Source organism: Ips typographus, linkage group LG4 (assembly GCF_016097725.1).
Source record: "Ips typographus isolate SLU linkage group LG4, UJ_Ityp_2.0, whole genome shotgun sequence".
Taxonomy (NCBI): Eukaryota; Metazoa; Arthropoda; class Insecta; order Coleoptera; family Curculionidae; genus Ips; species Ips typographus.
Window position 1 is genome coordinate 1,993,194 of NC_138425.1, and position 18,211 is coordinate 2,011,404.

At 36.9% G+C, this 18,211-nt stretch overlaps 2 protein-coding genes across 10 annotated transcripts in view; one reads left to right on the forward strand and one right to left on the reverse strand.

Annotated features, from left to right (window-relative positions):
• The window catches only part of Akap200 (A kinase anchor protein 200), a 39,455-nt gene extending 21,320 nt beyond the window's left edge, over positions 1-18,135 (reverse strand). For 3 of the 8 annotated variants that reach the window (XM_081977868.1, XM_081977866.1, XM_081977860.1), the window contains exons 1-2: positions 17,978-18,134; positions 6,356-6,572 (exon numbers count right to left, since the gene is read on the reverse strand). In XM_081977868.1, the coding sequence (XP_081833994.1) occupies positions 6,356-6,526 (171 nt within the window). In that variant the 5' untranslated portion in view covers positions 6,527-6,572; positions 17,978-18,134. Of the gene's footprint in view, positions 1-6,355; positions 6,573-7,088; positions 7,236-7,677; positions 7,887-17,977 lie in introns of those variants that run through there. The other 5 variants (XM_081977867.1, XM_081977864.1, XM_081977865.1 and 2 more) reach the window with 5 other exon arrangements.
• On the forward strand, positions 11,431-13,574 carry LOC145727977 (uncharacterized). Of its 2 annotated transcripts, none has more exons than XM_081977871.1 (4): positions 11,431-11,886; positions 11,936-12,269; positions 12,481-13,165; positions 13,218-13,574. In XM_081977871.1, the coding sequence occupies exons 1-4, from the start codon at positions 11,641-11,643 to the stop codon at positions 13,363-13,365; spliced, it is 1,413 nt and encodes a 470-aa protein (XP_081833997.1). In that variant the 5' UTR covers positions 11,431-11,640; the 3' UTR covers positions 13,366-13,574. The 2 variants fall into 2 exon arrangements, with proteins under 2 accessions (XP_081833997.1, XP_081833996.1); XM_081977870.1 differs by having other exon boundaries at positions 11,436-11,886; positions 11,930-12,269.
• Positions 18,136-18,211: the final 76 nt, after the last annotated feature.

Consider the following 18,211-nt stretch of genomic DNA (forward strand, 5'->3'; position numbering starts at 1 on the left):
ATAGCGGTATTGCAATGCACTGTTTTTCGAGAGGACAACTCATAGAGCAAACCAATTTATGAAGACAATTTTAAGCAACGATGCACAACAAGTCACGGTTACCTATTAACTTTTTATAACATTTCGTAAGCTGGAAGTCAATAACTTTTACACGGTGGTATGCGGGCTTGGAAGGTCTCTTTGTAAATCGAACACGTCAAAATTGAACATTTCCCCGACAAATTAATACTGCGGAGGGCCAATTATGTGCAAGGTAATTTATTTCAAGTTGTAGAATTAACGCGAATTGACTATGTGACAGTTTTAATTATCTCAATTTCCCAGTTGGTTAAATATGAAATGAGCGGGCAACTTAACGGCATCTGTTCTGATGTATGGTAAAGTACTAGTTTCTAGTCATTATTAAAGAATATTAAGTAGTAATAACGCTAGAGACTATATTATTCGAGGGGGTAAACCGCTGGGGCATTATGGTGTACAGACTTTAGGAATTATTAGGCATTACTAGAGGTACATTGGTATTTTGAAAACTATTAATAGAATAGGGAACGTCTAAATTATATTATAAATATTTCTTTACATCTACCATTCAAATTTAAACATAAAGTTTGGTAATTTGAATGAATTCCGTTGGAAGACAATGAAAAATTATGAATTTTGTAACTTTACTTTTAAAAATTTTCACGTTCTCTAGCGACAAAACCGTACCCCTAACCCATAAGCTTTTATACGTCAATAGAAAGCTTATTTCATTGGCTATACATTGACATATAAAAATTTATACAAAGTGTGGCAAATAAGCTAGTTATTGACGATTGAACGAAAGAATGCACGAAAAAATTGGTCAATTTTGACACCCTCTAGCGGCCGAACTGTCTAACCTATCCATTCGAATTGGGAGACTGTTAGAAAGCTCATTTCATTGGCTATTCATTGACGTATAAAACACTACTAAAAATGGTGGAAAAAAACGAGTTATTGAAGATTGAACAAAAGGATGCACGAAAAGTCTTAAAAAAAAAATAGTCAACTTTGACGCTCTCTAGCGGCCAACCTATCAACCCAAGTTGGGACGTGTTTAGAAAGGTCATTCCATTGGCTCTCCATTGACGTATAAAACTCTAGCCAAAATAGAGCAATTAAGCGGGTTTTTGAATATTAAACAAAAGGATACACCAAAAAAATTGGTCAAAGACTTTTCTACGTCAATATAAAGCTCATTTCATTGGCTGTCCATCGACATATAGAAGTATATACAAAGTGTTACAAATACGCGTGTTATTTACGGTTTACAGACAGGGTGCCCTAGAAACACTTTTTGACTGGTTAGGGCTAATCTGACCCTGGAAAATTAAGAAAACACGGTTACGTGAGCGACTAGGTCTACTACGTTGTAATGACATAGAAATTTCTTGAAAAAACGATTTTGCAAATGACAATTTTCGTAAGGGTCAATTTTGCCTGAAACACCACCACTCTTCCAATGGGTTTTGCGATATGTTCGCCACTTAGTGCAAGCGAAAATCGACTTTAATGATTTTATTTCTACAGTTTTGCTACGGTTCTAAATTAGACACTCGCTGTGCTAGGTTTGTGTCAAATATCAGGGCCGTACCAGATCGATTTAAAAAAAAAATCCCTCAAGGGAAGGTGGCTACAGTCCAGAAAAACGTTTAGTTAGCTTTGGAGCTCTCTGGAGGTCAAACGAAACACCCTATAAACACAAACTGCTATATTTTTGAAAAGCCCATTATATTTTCTATCCACTGACATATAAAAGTCTATACAAAGTGTTGCAAATAAACGAGTTGTTTGATAATAAAGACAGTTTTGACTGAATTTTACAGCTACTACTTTAACCTTCAATAATTTGATTATTTTGACAGTTACAGGGTGGTTCAATGTATCAATTTAAAGAATACATTTTTTAAATATAAGTGATCTAATACAAACTTACCTTAATTTTGAATCGAGAATCAGACAAAGTTATAAGAATAAGAAGTGTTTAATTTAGAAAACGTCTTTTTTGGAACTGACGTCTTGACCATCCTGTATAATATATTTTATCGTTTTTCTTCACCCACTCTTAGAACAAACCTTGTATGACACGACAAAAAATAAATTAAAATTATTGTTTTGGAGACTGAAAATATTAAATTTCACATAGAACGGTGTAAATATCTCAGAAACGGGTACAGGAAAGTGTATGACATTAATAAATTTGACGTAGAATCTAAAAATGCAGTAATATACAAGGTGTCCCATTTAAACTAAGCAGCAGTGGATATCTACTTCCGGTTAAATCGTTGCACGCATATTTTCTTATTTTTACTAGTTTTTTTTTAGATTCTCCAGTCGTGGTAATTCAGAAAATTAGTGGGTATTGTTAGGGTAGGTTAGTTATTGGGAGTTATTAGGAATTACTGGGCATTACAAGGAAATAGTGGACAAAATTGTACTCAGCGGTTTACCCCTCGATATTATTTTAGATTGTGATTCTAGGAGTTAAGATGATTTTGAGATTGACAGCTCTGACAAAACATTAAAAAATATTTGTAATTTTAATGGATTTTTTTGTTTTAAACTGTTTTTACAGGGTTTTAAACATGGCATGCAGGCAAAGACCACCGCAAGTCAAAAACCTAACACGCCTCTTCTGAAAACATGACGGATTTAATGGCCGCATACACTAAACGTAATTAATGTTTATGTATTGCTGGCAATTAAAATTACATCGTGTTTTCAAATTGATAGTGTCTGAACATAGCTTTTTAAATACCCTAATTCTAGTTTGAAATGTTTTATTAACATTCTCATGTTAACATGATAATCATCAGAAATTCTATTAAAATACGGTAGTCGGAGTTACTAAACTGGGCATAGCTTTAATTTGTCAAGCATAAAATACGACGGCCATAAAAACCAACTTCTCTCTCTCGTTCGGGTCGGTTCAATGCAATAAAGAATAAGCAACTAGCTCCAACTGCAACATTATAGAAACAAACAATTATTACGAGAAAAGGCTACTGACCCACAACATCTAATTTCGTACAACGAAAACAAATAATTGCGTTAATTAATTGGCGCGAACAAAATCGTGGGCCGCCTCGTTTCAAATACACCGTGAATAACGTAATTGTTGATTTGTAAACAATTTTACTTTTAGACGGTACTTCTAAGGAAATTAATCAGGTGCGGATGTGAGATATGGGAAAGTTTGGTTTTATGAGAGTTAGGGAGATAAGATCTTCTCCAGGAACGATGGTTTAGCAATGATTTAAGCTTGGTTCACATGAATCCGGAACATTCGCGGAATGCGGACAGCGGAAAATCGTTCAGCCAATCAGCGTTCTGTCCGTCTATCCGGACCGGATTGCATATTTTGATATTTTCCGCGCGTAAACGTCGTAATCGTGACATTCATGACAGGGACCGAAACCAAAACAGAAACAGCAAAGCAAATATGTCCGTGGAGATGAACGAAAACGATTTTAACACTATTTTGTCCAAAGTTACCCCATTTTGTGGGATTCTAAGCACCCTCAACACAAGGATAATAATGCCTTGAAGAAGGCTTGGTTTCAGATTGCCAATCGAATGAAAACAATAGGTATTCGGTACAGTCAGAGAGAAAAGCGCTGTCAAAGTTTGAACTGCCAGAAACACAGTTTGAAAAGACAGTCAGCGACAAAATCGTTTGTTAAACTCACTTGGAGTGAGAAAATGACAGTTTTATCCACATTTTTGGAATCCTCATTAAATTTCCTATCTACTAACCTAAAAAAACACTAAAAAAATCGAGTATAGTCAGTTAGAAAAACAGTGTCAAAGTTTGAACTGCCAGAAACACAGTTTGAAAGGACAGTCAGAGACAAAATCGCCTGTAAAACCCACTTGGAATGAGAAAATGACAGTTTTAAGCACATTTTTGGAATCCTCGTTAAATTTCCTATTCAGTCACTTGGAAAAACCGTATAAAATGTGGTACAGTCTGGGAGAAAAGCAGTGTCAAATTTTGAACTAAAAGAAACACAATTCGAAAGGACAGTCAGGTACATAATCGCTGGTAAAACCCACTTCTAGTCAGAAAATGTTTGATTTAAGTACATTTTTGGAATCCTCATTAAATTTCCTATTCAATAGCACAAACAACAAAAAACATATCGGTACAGTCATGGTGAAAAATGGTGTCAAAGTTTGAATTGTTAGAAACACAGTTTGAAAGGACAGTCAAGGACAAAATCGCCTGTAAAACCCATTTGTGGTGTGAAAATGACAGTTTTAAGCACATTTTTGGAATCCTCATTAAATTTCCTATCTACTAACCTAAAAAAACACAAAAAAATCGAGTATAGTCAGTTGCCTGGTATTATTGAGATTAGCTTATTTAGTTGGTTTTTCCAAATATTACTAAATCAATGAAATAAAAGACGGAGAGGACAGTAAAGCTTTCAACAAAGATGGGGGCTGTGAAGATTGGGACAGAAACCTGCCAATGTCACCTTCTTCAGTCACAGTCCATCAAAAGTCCTGCTCCTTGAGGTATCACTCTAGAAACTGCGCCTCTGGCATAAATACTTTGCCAGCTGCTAATGATCGTCACGTTTCCACAGCTGAGCCGAAATCTTTAATGGAAACTCGAGTGATGTTGCATCAGAGGATCGTCTTCTAACGATCTGCAGCCAACACAAAATCTGTTCCGTCCTAGCGTAATATCCTCGTAATACGACGACATTGTTGCCAAGCAAGATCGTTAATGTCATTACGGGACAGAGGCGAACCCCGTCCGACCAGACTGTCAAAATAAAAAGATTTTGCGAGCCGCGCCCATCTGCATGCATCTCTGGGTCTGGGTTTTATCGGCAGCCACATCGCATTTGATATTAGCAGATTCTCGCAAACTAGCCGTTATTAGCTCGGAAATTGTCTCCCAGTTATCCGGGTAATTCGTTCTGTGTCGCAATTTAGTGCACAAGCTGTGACATTTGTCTACGCAACTGTACGATTATTGTTGCCGGTATTGGAAATGCCGTCCACGTGGGCCGATTTTATCGCAGACGATGCCTTTTTTCTCCCCCTAGGTTAATCAAGAAATGTAGGGCCGTAAAACTGACGCGTAACGCGGTCATGAGGAGCCCCAAAAGTTTCAATATCCACAGGAAATAAGTTGGGAAAGGTCCCTTAGGGACCAGAAGTTTCTTTGGGGTCTGCAGAAAAAAAGTCTATTACGATCAGGGTTTTGAAAAAATTCATCTAAAGAGAAATCTACAAAACGAGTTTAAATTCATTACAAAATTACAATTAGTGCGACGTTGCCAAGCGAGAAAACTAACTTTTTTGCTATTTAAGCTAGAGCGTTCGACTCAACGTCATTTTATGCTAAAATTGTCTGGAAAACACGCTAGTGCAGTCGGTTTGACGATATCTCCAAAACTGACAGAGTTAACCACGTTTTTGCAAAAAACTCGAGCTGTGTGAGAGGTGCGTAAAATCTGACTGCGGATTTGGATTCAGCGACCCCAAATTAGTCGAAAACGAGTGGTCACTCAAGGGGTCCAAGTTAAAAAATAACAAAATTACAGTTTGTGCGATGTTGCCAAGCTAGAAACCTAACTTTTTTGCTATTTAAGCTAGAGCGTTCGTCTCAACGTCATTTTATGCTAAAATTGCCTGGAAAACATGCTAGTGCAGTCGGTTTGACGATATCTTCAAAACTGACAGAGTTAACCACGTTTTTGCAAAAAACTCGAGCTGTGTGAGAGGTGCGTGAAATCTGACTGAGGATTTCAATTCAGCGACCCCAAATTAGTCGAAAACGAGTGGTCACTCAAGGGGTCCAAGTCAAAAAATAACAAAATTACAGTTTGTGCGACGTTGCCAAGCGAGAAACCTAACTTGAATGAATTCAGGAAGTTCATCAATCAAACTCTCTTTAATAATACTGTATACACCTTGGTTCAACTTTCCAGGCTTTGTCACCCTCTCAGCACAATAAATTAGCCCCATTTGTTTCTCTTACACTGACAAGGGCCATCAACAATTCACTTTATATTAAAATGAAAATTCTAATGTTAATTAACGCCCTTCGAAAGTTTTAGCAAACGACTCGAGTTTTACAGCTCTAAAAAAGGGTGAGTAGTGCACACTTTCCAAGTTAATTAAGAGTTTTCAAGAAACTTCATACAAACAAATTTCAATTACTAGTTAAAAAACTGTTTTGACTAAAAAACAAATTAAACGTTTTCAAAATGGGCAATTCAAATCCCGTAATGATACGGTTGGATGGTACAACACGAGTAGGACCATAATACAAACACGTGAACAGAGGCGTAACTAAAGAATTTTAAAAACTTACGGCAAACTCAATTTCGCTGTGTAGGGTTCCGTTGGTGGTAACTTTCAAGTCGGGTTCGGCGATTTTCTCCAATTTTCCCTCCTCCCCTTCTTGGATCACTGCTCCATCCTCTCCAACTTTTTTGGGTGTCGTCGTGATGTCCACTGACCGTTTTGAATGTCGTGCGCCCATGATTTTTTTTTTGTACTTACTATTCGGTTGAATTACTCTATTCTATCTGGAACAGAAATAATGTTTAATAGTGGAAAATTATAAAAGTACAAAATGTATAATATTTGCGTAAATCACAGTATTAATCAAAATGTGACTAGGTCTTATTTACACTTTGTAAGTACCTGATATTAACGATAAATTTGTTAACTGGGACTCCCTGTAACCGTTAATATGCTGGGAATATAATCTAAAAAAGTTGCTGTAATATTAAAATGATATTGCATTGGAAATTAACGATGTTTAGCTTCGCAGTTACAATATTTAGACGATAAATATTTAGATTTTCTGAATCACGTCTTATCAAGTGTTATTGATTCGGTATGTGCGTTTTGCCAAGTGTCAATTTGCTTATCCAACTTAACAGCAAAGTCTCACAAGTCGGTATAAAAATATTGGGCGATAAATATTGAATGTTTTTTTGAGCGTGTGAAAATAAAGCTGATACTACATCTACATCTAGCAATCTGTAATGCTAGTTCACAAGTTTACAATAGAAGCAGCAGTGTTGGTCATTTCTTACCTGCCTCAATAGTTTTGTTAATTCATTCTTTCTGTTTGGAGATTTGAATCTAGGAATGTTTTCATCAATAATTCAAATTTTTGCTAATACTGACGTGTATATGTCATTCGTGACAAGAGTGGGTGTCACTATGGTCAGAGCTATCACACACGCAGACTGTTGAAAAAGCTATTTATAAAACACAATAAACGACTTCATTGTGGAAGGAAACAATCTTAATTTCTCTACTTAACAAAACCATTGTGATAACGGACGGTCTTTTATGCTGGTAACGTCTGTGGACTTATTTAGCCTTTGACCTCATTAAGTCGCCTTTTATTATCACGACATTCTTGTCTGTCCTTTTGATAAAAAAATTATATACGGGTCTTGCATATTGCATTCGAATTCTTTACTAGTTTCTGCTATGCATGACTAATTACGTGTTTTGTAGTTAAAATACTGTATTGATCCCTTCAAAATGATAAAACCACAGGTGTGCAAAGAAAAGCCCTGATGGTTTCAGCTTAAAGGATTTCGAATAAAAGCCCTTCTAAATTTACTCAAGACACCTTCTTAAATCAACAGCCAATAACGTTTCGTAACTTACCAGTAAAAAAGAAATCCAAATAAAATCAATCCAATCTCACAACCAAAATTAACAAACACAACCGACACAACTAATAAAACTAAAAAACGTTTGAAATTCGGCAATAGACTTTCGCACGGGTTCTGTACCGGTACGACCGTAACCGAAACTGAAACAAGGTGGTTCTCAGTGGTGGTTCGTGCGTTATTCTAAAAGCACTACAACTGTTTCGCTCGCACGAACGAAAAAAAGAGGAATACGTTCCTCAGTGGGCGACGTTGTCAGATTTAGGCACCCTCGTATCAGTACCGTACCACCACAAATACCGGGTACCGCCAGATTAAAGGAAAAAAAGAATTACGGACAGGTAAACTTACAGCAGATGCGTTGCTGGGAATACAATGCAAAACTAAAATTGAGATCGTACTGTTAAGCGACCTTGCCCCAAACCGTGTATACTTTTTACAGTTTTTTTTTTGTATTGCGGCCTTGTCGATAAACCTCAAGCTAGGCAAACAATTAAAATGGAATTATTGTAATTTTTTACCTTAAAGTGGATAACTATCATGCGGCACCAAAACTCGTGCTAACGTTATTATAGGATACTTGAAAGGTAGAAAGTACATACAAAATAAACGCCAAAGTGTGATATACCCAAAAGTTGAAAAGTGCCCCCTTTCGGAGCTAGTGGGCCCTATGTATATGCACCAAGAATAAAAAATTATCTTAATTAATAAACTAAAATAAAACTCATATGAAATTTGGCATGCTTGTTCATCATTTTGAAGTAATTATTTGGCGTTTTTTTTTCCAATTTTTTAAAATAATCTGGACAGGTACTATTTTTTTTCATTATGGATTAGCGTATAAAAAGTATCAGAAAAACTATACAAAATAAAAATAAATGTTCAAACAAACCTTTCTTAGAAAAAAGTATGGGCTATCGCATGTGCCCCATCAGAATGATCTAAAATTACAGTTTAAAGAAATTTAAAGCTGTCAAACTTTTTGAACCCAGATTATTTTAAAAAACTGAAAAAATTTCTAAATGATTACTTCAAAATGGTGAACACGCATGCCAAATTTAATTTCAAGAATTTTTTTTGTCTGGGAATAAAAAATAAAAAAATGGTTTTAGTGGCTCTAACGCTAGGGGGCACTTTTCGACTACAGTTTATATGACACTTTGGAGTTTATTTTTAATGTACTTTCCACTCTTGAATTATCGTACAATTAATTTGAACCACCCTGTATTTACATTTTTCTAGTTATTAACTTACAAAAAACCTTGTGGTCTATACAGCAAAAAAACTGTTGCATGTGGAAAACCATGTATTTGCTACAAACGCTCTAAAATTCTTAGGGTAATTTTTCACATCAATATTGTAAGCGCAGTGCAGTAAAGGTGCACCACTCTGGCAAATAATTCACAGGGTGAGCTCATTTTAGCTGTTCCACTGTTTCAGATAGGTATAAAATTACTGATTCAAAAGATAAATGGTTGTGTGCAGTTCTAAGCAAATTGTGGTGGTGAAAACTGTCTGAAAGGCAAGTTCCAGAAGTTATTTTTGCCTGCCAACAGAGTATCTTTAATAGATGTTTTTATCTGAGCTGATCCGGACCTGATCGGAGTGATCCGAGTCTACTGTCTTTTTCTGTGACACACACATGTTTTCCTTTGTTATCACGAGGGAAGGTGTCACTGAGATGGCACCACTTGCAATGTCAACCTGGTCAGCGGTATTGCCAAATGGCCTTTATTTGCACTATCAATTACTGAAAGCTATATTTCTGTCTCACTTGAATATACGTTGTTAAAGCGTAAAGAAATTGCATACTTTTTCGACTTGGTAATATGGAGGAAATTAATAACTTAACCTGAATTTTGTGTTTTTGCAAAAGATGTGTTTCCAGTTTTGTTTCTGTATTAGTTTTAAATTTAGTTATTAAACATAATTTTTCTTCACAATGCCGCGATGACATGCATTATTTATGGATTAGCCGAAAAAACATGCTATTCCCTATTATTAGGCAGCAAACAGAAATAACTTACGCAAATAACCTTAAGTTTTGATTTTAAACCGTAAAAGTTCATCTAATCCTCAAAAAACTCAATTTCCACAGTACAAACAAACGCAAACTGTCACCACTATTTCCGCCATATTGGAATTTTTGACAAGCTAGACTTTCTAATATAGTAGGCGGTGGATAATTACATTTTAAATTAGAGCGCAAAGAGTGACGTCACGCGGCCTTCTGCTCCCCAGCGCCATCTCACTAACACCTTCCCTAATGCGAGACAAAGAAGTGAAAAAAGAGAGAGATAGCACGTTTGGAATATCCGGACAAATTTTGTTGTCTCTGCTGCCAACTTAAAAAAAAATATGATTTTAATGACTTAAATAAGGATCATGAAACAGGAAGAAATGATTATACTCTGGAGTAGAGTATTCTTCTTTCTCTCTTCCACAAATGTTAATTTGGTACCCATGAATTGTTTTTCGATTTGGCAACAGCGCAGGCACCAGGGGCGGACGTGGTATTGAAAAGTTTACGATGTGACTAGTATACAGAGGAGGTGACGAATATAAAGGGGGAACGAACTGTGTCAGTAACGCTGCTGTTAGGTATAGGACACTTGTCCTCGTCAAGGTTATGGATGAGAGCCGTAAAATAAAATAGGAAATCGGGCTTAGAGGCCTACACCCGTTCTCGTCGTCTGCAGACTGTTACGAGGGCACGAAAAATTCCCCTGAGGAATTTTCAGAGGCGACACGAACGTAGATGAGATGTTAGAGCTGAAAAGTGGTTAGATCGCCTTTGAAATTGCATTATATAGCGTTTCAATTAAGATTTGATCGAAACATGGTGGCTGTGTTTGTTTCCATCATGAATGGGTTTAGACACGAGTCGCTTACAAGATTATTACCGCACCCAACATTGCTTGTACCCATAAAGCCTTCCAGGCATTAATTGTTATCTATGCTAGATCGTCAGCGGTCTGTTTTACTCGTTTCGTAACCCTAAAACTAATTAAAATTTTCACTCTACTGTAATAAGGGAAAGAGAGAAAAAACCTTGCATAAACCCTATTTTACAATAGTTAACAGGATATGGTAAACCGATTTAATGTAATCAAAAATATGTAAAGTTTGCATTAAATAAGTTCCAAATATAACTAACCTAACCTAACCACAACCATTAATTAAAACATCTTTATATTGGCTGATATCATTTCTTGACAATTAAACACCAAATTTGAATTCATCACATAATATTAAATTTACCAAAATAATGAAGCTTCATAAGAAAGAAATGCAGAAAACACACTTATTTTCTAGTATTAGGTAATTAAAATCAAGTCATGTAAATCACATAACAGTTTTATACAGGTGTGGTAAATCCAAAACCGACTATAGGAAAACCGTGTAACGGACAGAGAAACGTACATTATTGCATGCGCGGGACTAAGACAGAAAACGAAAAAAATATCAAGCAGGCCATATTTTTAGCGCGCTGTTGCTAAACGCCGTAAGTATTCAATACCCTCGACAAACTTACTTACGGCGTTTGGCAACAGCGCGCTGAAAATATGGCCTACTTGATATTTTTTTCGTTCTCTGTCTTAGTCCCGCGCATGCAATAATGTACGTTTCTCTGTCCGATACGCGGTTTTCCTATGGTCGCTTTTGGATTTACCACGCCTGTATACAAATTATCACACAGATTAATTGACACTATTTTGATCTTAGGTAGATTAGCAGGTGCGATTGCAAATGTACCAACATGGGAAGAACCCTAATCGTTTAAATTTAAATAAAATATAACAAGACAATTTATTTAAAAAAAAAAACTCACAATGTTAATATACTTGTGACAGAGAAGAACATCACTAGTCTATCGCTAAGGAAACGTAGATTACGTCAATCGAACCAGAACCAACCTAAAAATTCAAAAACAGTCGCCAGGCCACGCATAAACAAAATGTCACACTGGAATGTTGTTTATTATTATTTATCTCTGGTAATCTTTACTACGATCCCGGTTAATGTAAACTGTGGAACGTTTTGCGGAAGTCGAACCGACTTTTTGGAACCCAAAGGATTTATCGGCACCAGTTTGGAAATGAGCCCCACTGCTCTGACCAATTGCAGTTGGTCAATCGCGACACCCAGTGGCAGTGTTGTGTTTTTGCGGTTGGAATATTTGCAACTAGAATTACCGGATCAGGTAAGGGTACTACAAAACTAGGATAGCAAACAATGGCAAGCAGTTTCAGAAAAACTGCATCAACATTACCAGCCTGAATAACTCCATAATCTATTTAAAGTTATGTTCCAACGACGTAACTTTTAAAAGTTTAACAATCCCAACCAATAAACTACTGATTACAATGCAAGTGAAAACTGCTTCACATTTTGGAATAACCTACTTGTCTTACATAGTAAACTGTCCTTATGAGAAACTCCATTGTCGCAAACAAATATCAGATCCCAACGTGCATAAAACCACTTGTGTTGATGGTACCTTGAGCTGTGGAGAGTTCTGCAAGCAGGAACGTGTCATCTGCGACGACAATCGTTGCTATGACATTGACAAGCAACGTTGTGATGGTTAGTAAGTTTGAATTTTTTACTGATCCTAGAAACCATGTTTCTAGCAGCGTCATCCTTTCTCTCCTATCATTCAATCGGCTTATTAACAGCGAGAGAAACTTATCGGATTTAAACACGTTAAGCCTACACTGAAGCATAATAATTCACTCGAATATAGTGAAAGTCTAGTGTCAGTAATTATCAATTGTAATCCTGATGACTTTTTCAGGTGTTATCAATTGTTTAAGTGGCGAAGACGAGCTAGCGTGTCATCCAGACTGTCCCAATCAAATTCGTTGTCCGTATGAAACCAAATGCATAACACCGGAACAAATTTGCGACCAACATACCGACTGCAATAATGGCTTCGACGAATCCAACTGTCCCAATTCTTTTTGCCAGGATGACGATCCTAAATGTTTTAAAGACATTCGACCAAGCAAATCGAACAACAACCACGACCTAAGCTATTTCCTAACAATCACGTTTGGGATTATGACCCTGTTTTTTGTATACTTGCTGTGCAAATGCCTGGCAAGAAGACAAAGCGTAAGGGAAACCCTGGACAATCCGTTAGACGTGCCCTTACCTCCCTTCAGAGGTCCAGGTGAAGGGTCAACCTCAGTAGAGGAGGTCACCTATCAAGACGACGACTTTAGACCGGGCGGGGAGATTTACGAAAGCTTTGCGGCCAATTTGGAAAAGATAAAAAATAGACGCCGGGGCCGAACTGAGCAAGATGAAAACGAGATAATGTTGGTTAAGCCTCCCGAAGACCAGAACGCTCTTAACAAGTATTTCTCAGGCGTTGAGCCAGCCTTGGGCGAAGAAATGGCGGCTCTGGCAACGATAAAGATCACCAGAAATGGGTGTTACGGCTTACGGAAAGCTAGGAGCGAGGAAAAGCCAATGACGTAATAATTATTGGATTCAGAAACGCAACGACCTGTTAACTATTGTTTTTAGGAGATTGTTATTTATCGACATGAAAGACGATGAGTCTAGTGAAAGCGACAGTGAAACTGGAGACACCAAGACGTATCGACCAAAACACTCTAAAAGCGACACCGACTACGTACGAAAGCCAAATGTCAGGTTTAAAGCCCACTTATAAAGCTCAACTCTGATTAAGTCAAGAAGTACAAATAATAGTTAATTTGCATGTTTGTATAATAAGGTAAGCTGGAAAGTGTTTATTAAAAAAAAACTGATAATCTGGATTTATTTAGTGAAGGAATCACTAAGAAAGTCTGTCAAAAACTTTTTACCACCAAATGTTGGTTTATTGTGCGGTTGAAATACTTCTCATAAATGGTGGAACTTTAATTTAAGCTACCTTATGTATCTATTTGCGTAAATCTCAGTAAAATGAGTAGTTTGTGATTGATCAGAAAAAGCAGCAGCTAAAAGCACAAACTAGAAACAGTGCTGCGATTTACGCAAATGTACTGCACATTTCAACTGACAATCAGGTCCGGTATTCCTACTCCTAGCAAGACAAAGTTAAAATCAACATTTATAAACTAAATTTTTGTACGACTTCGCCGAGTATTGATTTTACACCGGCGTGGCAATGTGAATCATTGAAACTTCCCTTCCGAACACGTTCGCTACTTGCCCTTTGGACATTACCACACTCCCAGGTAAATTACTTTAAGGGCATGCAAATCAAGAGAGCAAAGTTTGTTAAATTTACGGTGTCTTGGTGAATTATTGCTAACCAGGAAGTGAAACCATTATATTGAAACTACCCGTGACTAACGAGGGTTACTTTTCTCTTTTTTTTAACTACTCAAAAAGTCAAGGGACACTGCTTATCTAGAATCAAAACTATTTTATCATCTAGACTGAGCCAGGGTTTCAAAAATTCTTTTTGTTTGCCCCAAAGATAGAAATGCATTTATTTAATCTGTACAAAGCGTTTCCGCTTCCTGTTATCGCACTAATGCATAATATTAGGCCTATTTCATTATTATCATTTTTAGGAAGTTGATGTTGCCTTTGATGATTTAGCTTTGTCTAGCTGTTGTTTAATAGAATTAATGTAAATCATTACCAATTAATTCACTAGCTAAAGTGTGATTCTACTACTGAATTTATTACTTCCTATTGTACTAGGTAACAGGTAACCAAAGTGTTATCATCATTAGGCGCCCAGTCATAAAAATATCTCCGTGTTTAACATACCTTTTTGGGTTTGACCTCAACCAACCTACTACAGAACATTAAGTTTATGAATCCTGTGACCAATCTGAAAGGAATTTAGTACACTAATTAAGTGCTTCACTTTCGTTACATAAGAAAATCATCAATCCAGTCCTGTATACCTAATTTAAAACAAATGGTTGTTCATATGTGAAACATGTGTTACAGCAGCACAGTTGGATGATTCTTAATAGTAGTAAAAACCACAACAAAATACATTAGCGCTGCTAAACGTAAACAGTTATAAAACCCAACTTCCAACTAAAACCGCAATCACTTAAGTACCCGTAAAAACAATGAGCATTATTATTTCTTCCAACTACCTCAGTTTCTACTAATCCACTTTGGTTGTATGTAAAATGGTTAAACATTACAGTGTTATTGTTGCTTAATCGTTCGCCAAGAATCGGTTATCTAAAGAATTCCACACTATCACTTTTGTTGATTGCTTGTTGGGGCTCAAAAGAAACAATAAAGGCTAATCTGCACAAATGAGAGTTCATTTAACAATTATTTATTATGTTATGCTTATCATTCGTTTTTCTGTCCAGTCCACATGAAATTGATAAATAAGCTAAACTGAAACGGTCTACGTTGTTTATCTGTGATGGATTAGTACTGAAATTACGATCAATTAAGTTATCCAATAACGCTATAACAGAAAATAATAGTATATTATGTTACTAGGAGTAGAAAGAGGCGATTTTTGTGACTGAAGATTGTCCGACCGAAGCACAATTATCGGATTCCCAACATACAGGGTGTTTCAGAGTTGTTGTGACAAAAGCCTAGGGGAGATTCTCCTGGCAAAAAGTTCAAGAGAACATATGTCCGCAAGTGCTTTGTTCTCGAGATACAGGGTGTTCATACACTGTTTTTTAAACTTAACACCCAGTATCTCAAATTCATAAATGGAGGCCAGGAGAATCTTCCTTAGGCTTTTGTCACAACAACTCTAAAACACTCTGTATCCAAAACTTTGACAGCTCCATTGTGACAACCACAACCTCATTTCCTTCGCCAAAATGTCCCAAAAACCCATTTATCATGCGTTAAAAATGACAATATCGACATTATTTACTAGTACAACAATATAACATAATGTAGTCTTTCTATACAGGTGTGGTAAATCCAAAACCGACCATAGGAAAACCGCGTAACGGACAGAGAAACGTACATTATTGCATGCGCGGGACTAAGACAGAAAACGAAAAAAATATCAAGTAGGCCATATTTTCAGCGCGCTATTGCCAAACGCCAAGTTATTTTGTCGACGGTATTTGAGTGATACTTGGCGTTTGGCAACAGCGCGCTGATAATATGGCCTACTTGATATTTTTTTCGTTTTCTGTCTTAGTCCCTCGCATGCAATAATGTACGTTTCTCTGTCCGTTACGCGGTTTTCCTATGGTCGGTTTTGGATTTACCACACCTGTATACGCCGGCAGTACACGTCAATAATAAGCATATTTTAGACCGCTTGAAAAAAATAAAATTCAGCTTGTAAGATATGCAATTCAAAAATGTCTTCTTCAAACTATTGAGGGAATAAAAAATCGCACTTTAATTTACCAACAACAAATTTTACGGTCCCTTTAGTTTCCCTTGTTCAAACAAGGTTTTAACTGACAGGAAGGGTGGAGCCTAATTGCTTTCTTTAGTAATAAGCCCCCAAGACGTACTGACTACTTTTTCCTTGTAATTGGAGACTAAAACGGGATATTCGGTTCGGTTAGATTAAGTAATTCAGTATCTTGAGCATTCAGAATTAGGAAGTTTAAATTGAGCAAAGAAATGCAGTAACGCAAGTTTGCGAGTGGCTGTCATAGCGAAAACCCGCGCACCTATCAACCTCTGATGAACATCTGCATTTTTATTTGGTATGGCAGTTAGGAAAAAATGTCCCAAGATACGTACTCCCTGCATTACATGATGCAGTATCAGTGTCAACGACCAATACAGTTCTGCACTTTAATTGCTCTACTACACAATTAAACCATTACAACTGGTTAATGTCAACTCGTAAATGTCAACGGAACATAAATCTAAACTAAAACGGTTAAGTTCCTTCCTATTCGCACTGTACTCAGGTAATTAAAACAAATTTTGCAATTTTTTTTGTTAAAAATGTCAAGGCTTACTAATTTCGGTAATGGACACTGAACATTATTGCACACAATGATTTGGATAAGTGCACATTTGCATGTAACCAGTTATTAAGTACAAGAATAATTTTTGAAGTAGTTAGCGGAGTGGTACCGATCAACCGTAGTACCGACCTCGTTTGCCTCGCTGCCATCGCACCGCGGGTTAGAACAGAACTATCAAGGTCGCATTTTTGTTTCTATTTTGGGCCTGGCCATCCACTTGAATAATGTCTGGTCTACGTCTGCCACGCTGAATACAAAGTGTTTTTGAATTGAAAACGAAGACGGTTTATTAGGTTACCAGCGGATCTAGATAGTCTCACGTTATGCAAGCTCGATTGGTTGGTTAATCGATAATCAATACACTTAAAATTTGCATAAATATAAAAATTTATAAAACACCACAACAAAACTAACCTAAAAAACAGACCGAGACTTACCTACTCTGGTGATAAGTCACGTGACTATATTAAATACACGTCAATGTAGGAAACACGTGATAACTGTCAGATCACTCTTAAAAACGATTCAGAACAGAGCAATCATCAATCAAAACAACAATCCAGCCTTCTTGATTCAATCACACATATTTAATGGCGGCTCCGAAAAATTGAGCTTATTTTGACAGCTGACAGGTATATTGATATTAGTATTTGCATCCTGCTCTATCAAATGTAATTAAGTGGTAGAACAATAATTACTATATAGGAATGGAAACGCCGTTATTAAAAAGCTGTCAAAATTTCTAACTCAAGTGCATTTATAAAGCAAAAAATGTACTGATAAATCGAAGTGACTCCCTATTTACACGCCACTGCCCAATATATGTGAAGAGAGAAGTAGCAGCTGCCGTCCCCCCGGCCTAGCAACCTTCAAAGGCCTTTTCTTGCTGGCCCGATCGCAATAAACGAATACCTAACCTATGTCTCCGTATACGGCCGTATTCTCAGCTTCAGCGAAGATCTTGGACAATATTTTAATCATTTCTGCGAACTCTCGCCCGACCGCAACAAATTCGCCGGCTCAATTGCCTTTTAAATTAATTGTCTTTGTTTGGGAAAGGTCTGCAAGGATACCGGGACAATGAACACTGCTCGTTCGTGAATCACACCCGGTCGACGATTGCTTTGTTTTTAAAACGGTAACAACAGAAAACCTGTCGAATTTCGGCGAGTGGCGGCAAAACGACGCAAAAAACACTACAAGATTCGAGTTTGACGTTGGGATAAACGTTTGGATCGTCCCCACCGACCGGCAAAAAGTTTTTTACTAATTTACCCGTAAACTACGTTAAATACGATCGTTTTTACTGCTCTATACGGACATTAATACAAATTAAAACCAAGTTTAAGTTACAAATAATTGAAAACTTACCCAGCAGATGAATAATCCGATGAAATGGACACAAAATTCCCCAATTTATTAATCCACTACGCGAATCGACACCCGACTTTCAACGGACCAAGTGGTGAACAACTGAACCGCGCAAAATCACGAATGACGCCGACATCAAGATGGCGCGCACTAGAGATGGGCTATAGCATCGATCAATTACATCCTAAACCAAAAATTAATTATGAGTTTAACTTTTGTTTTTCCAACTTTTTC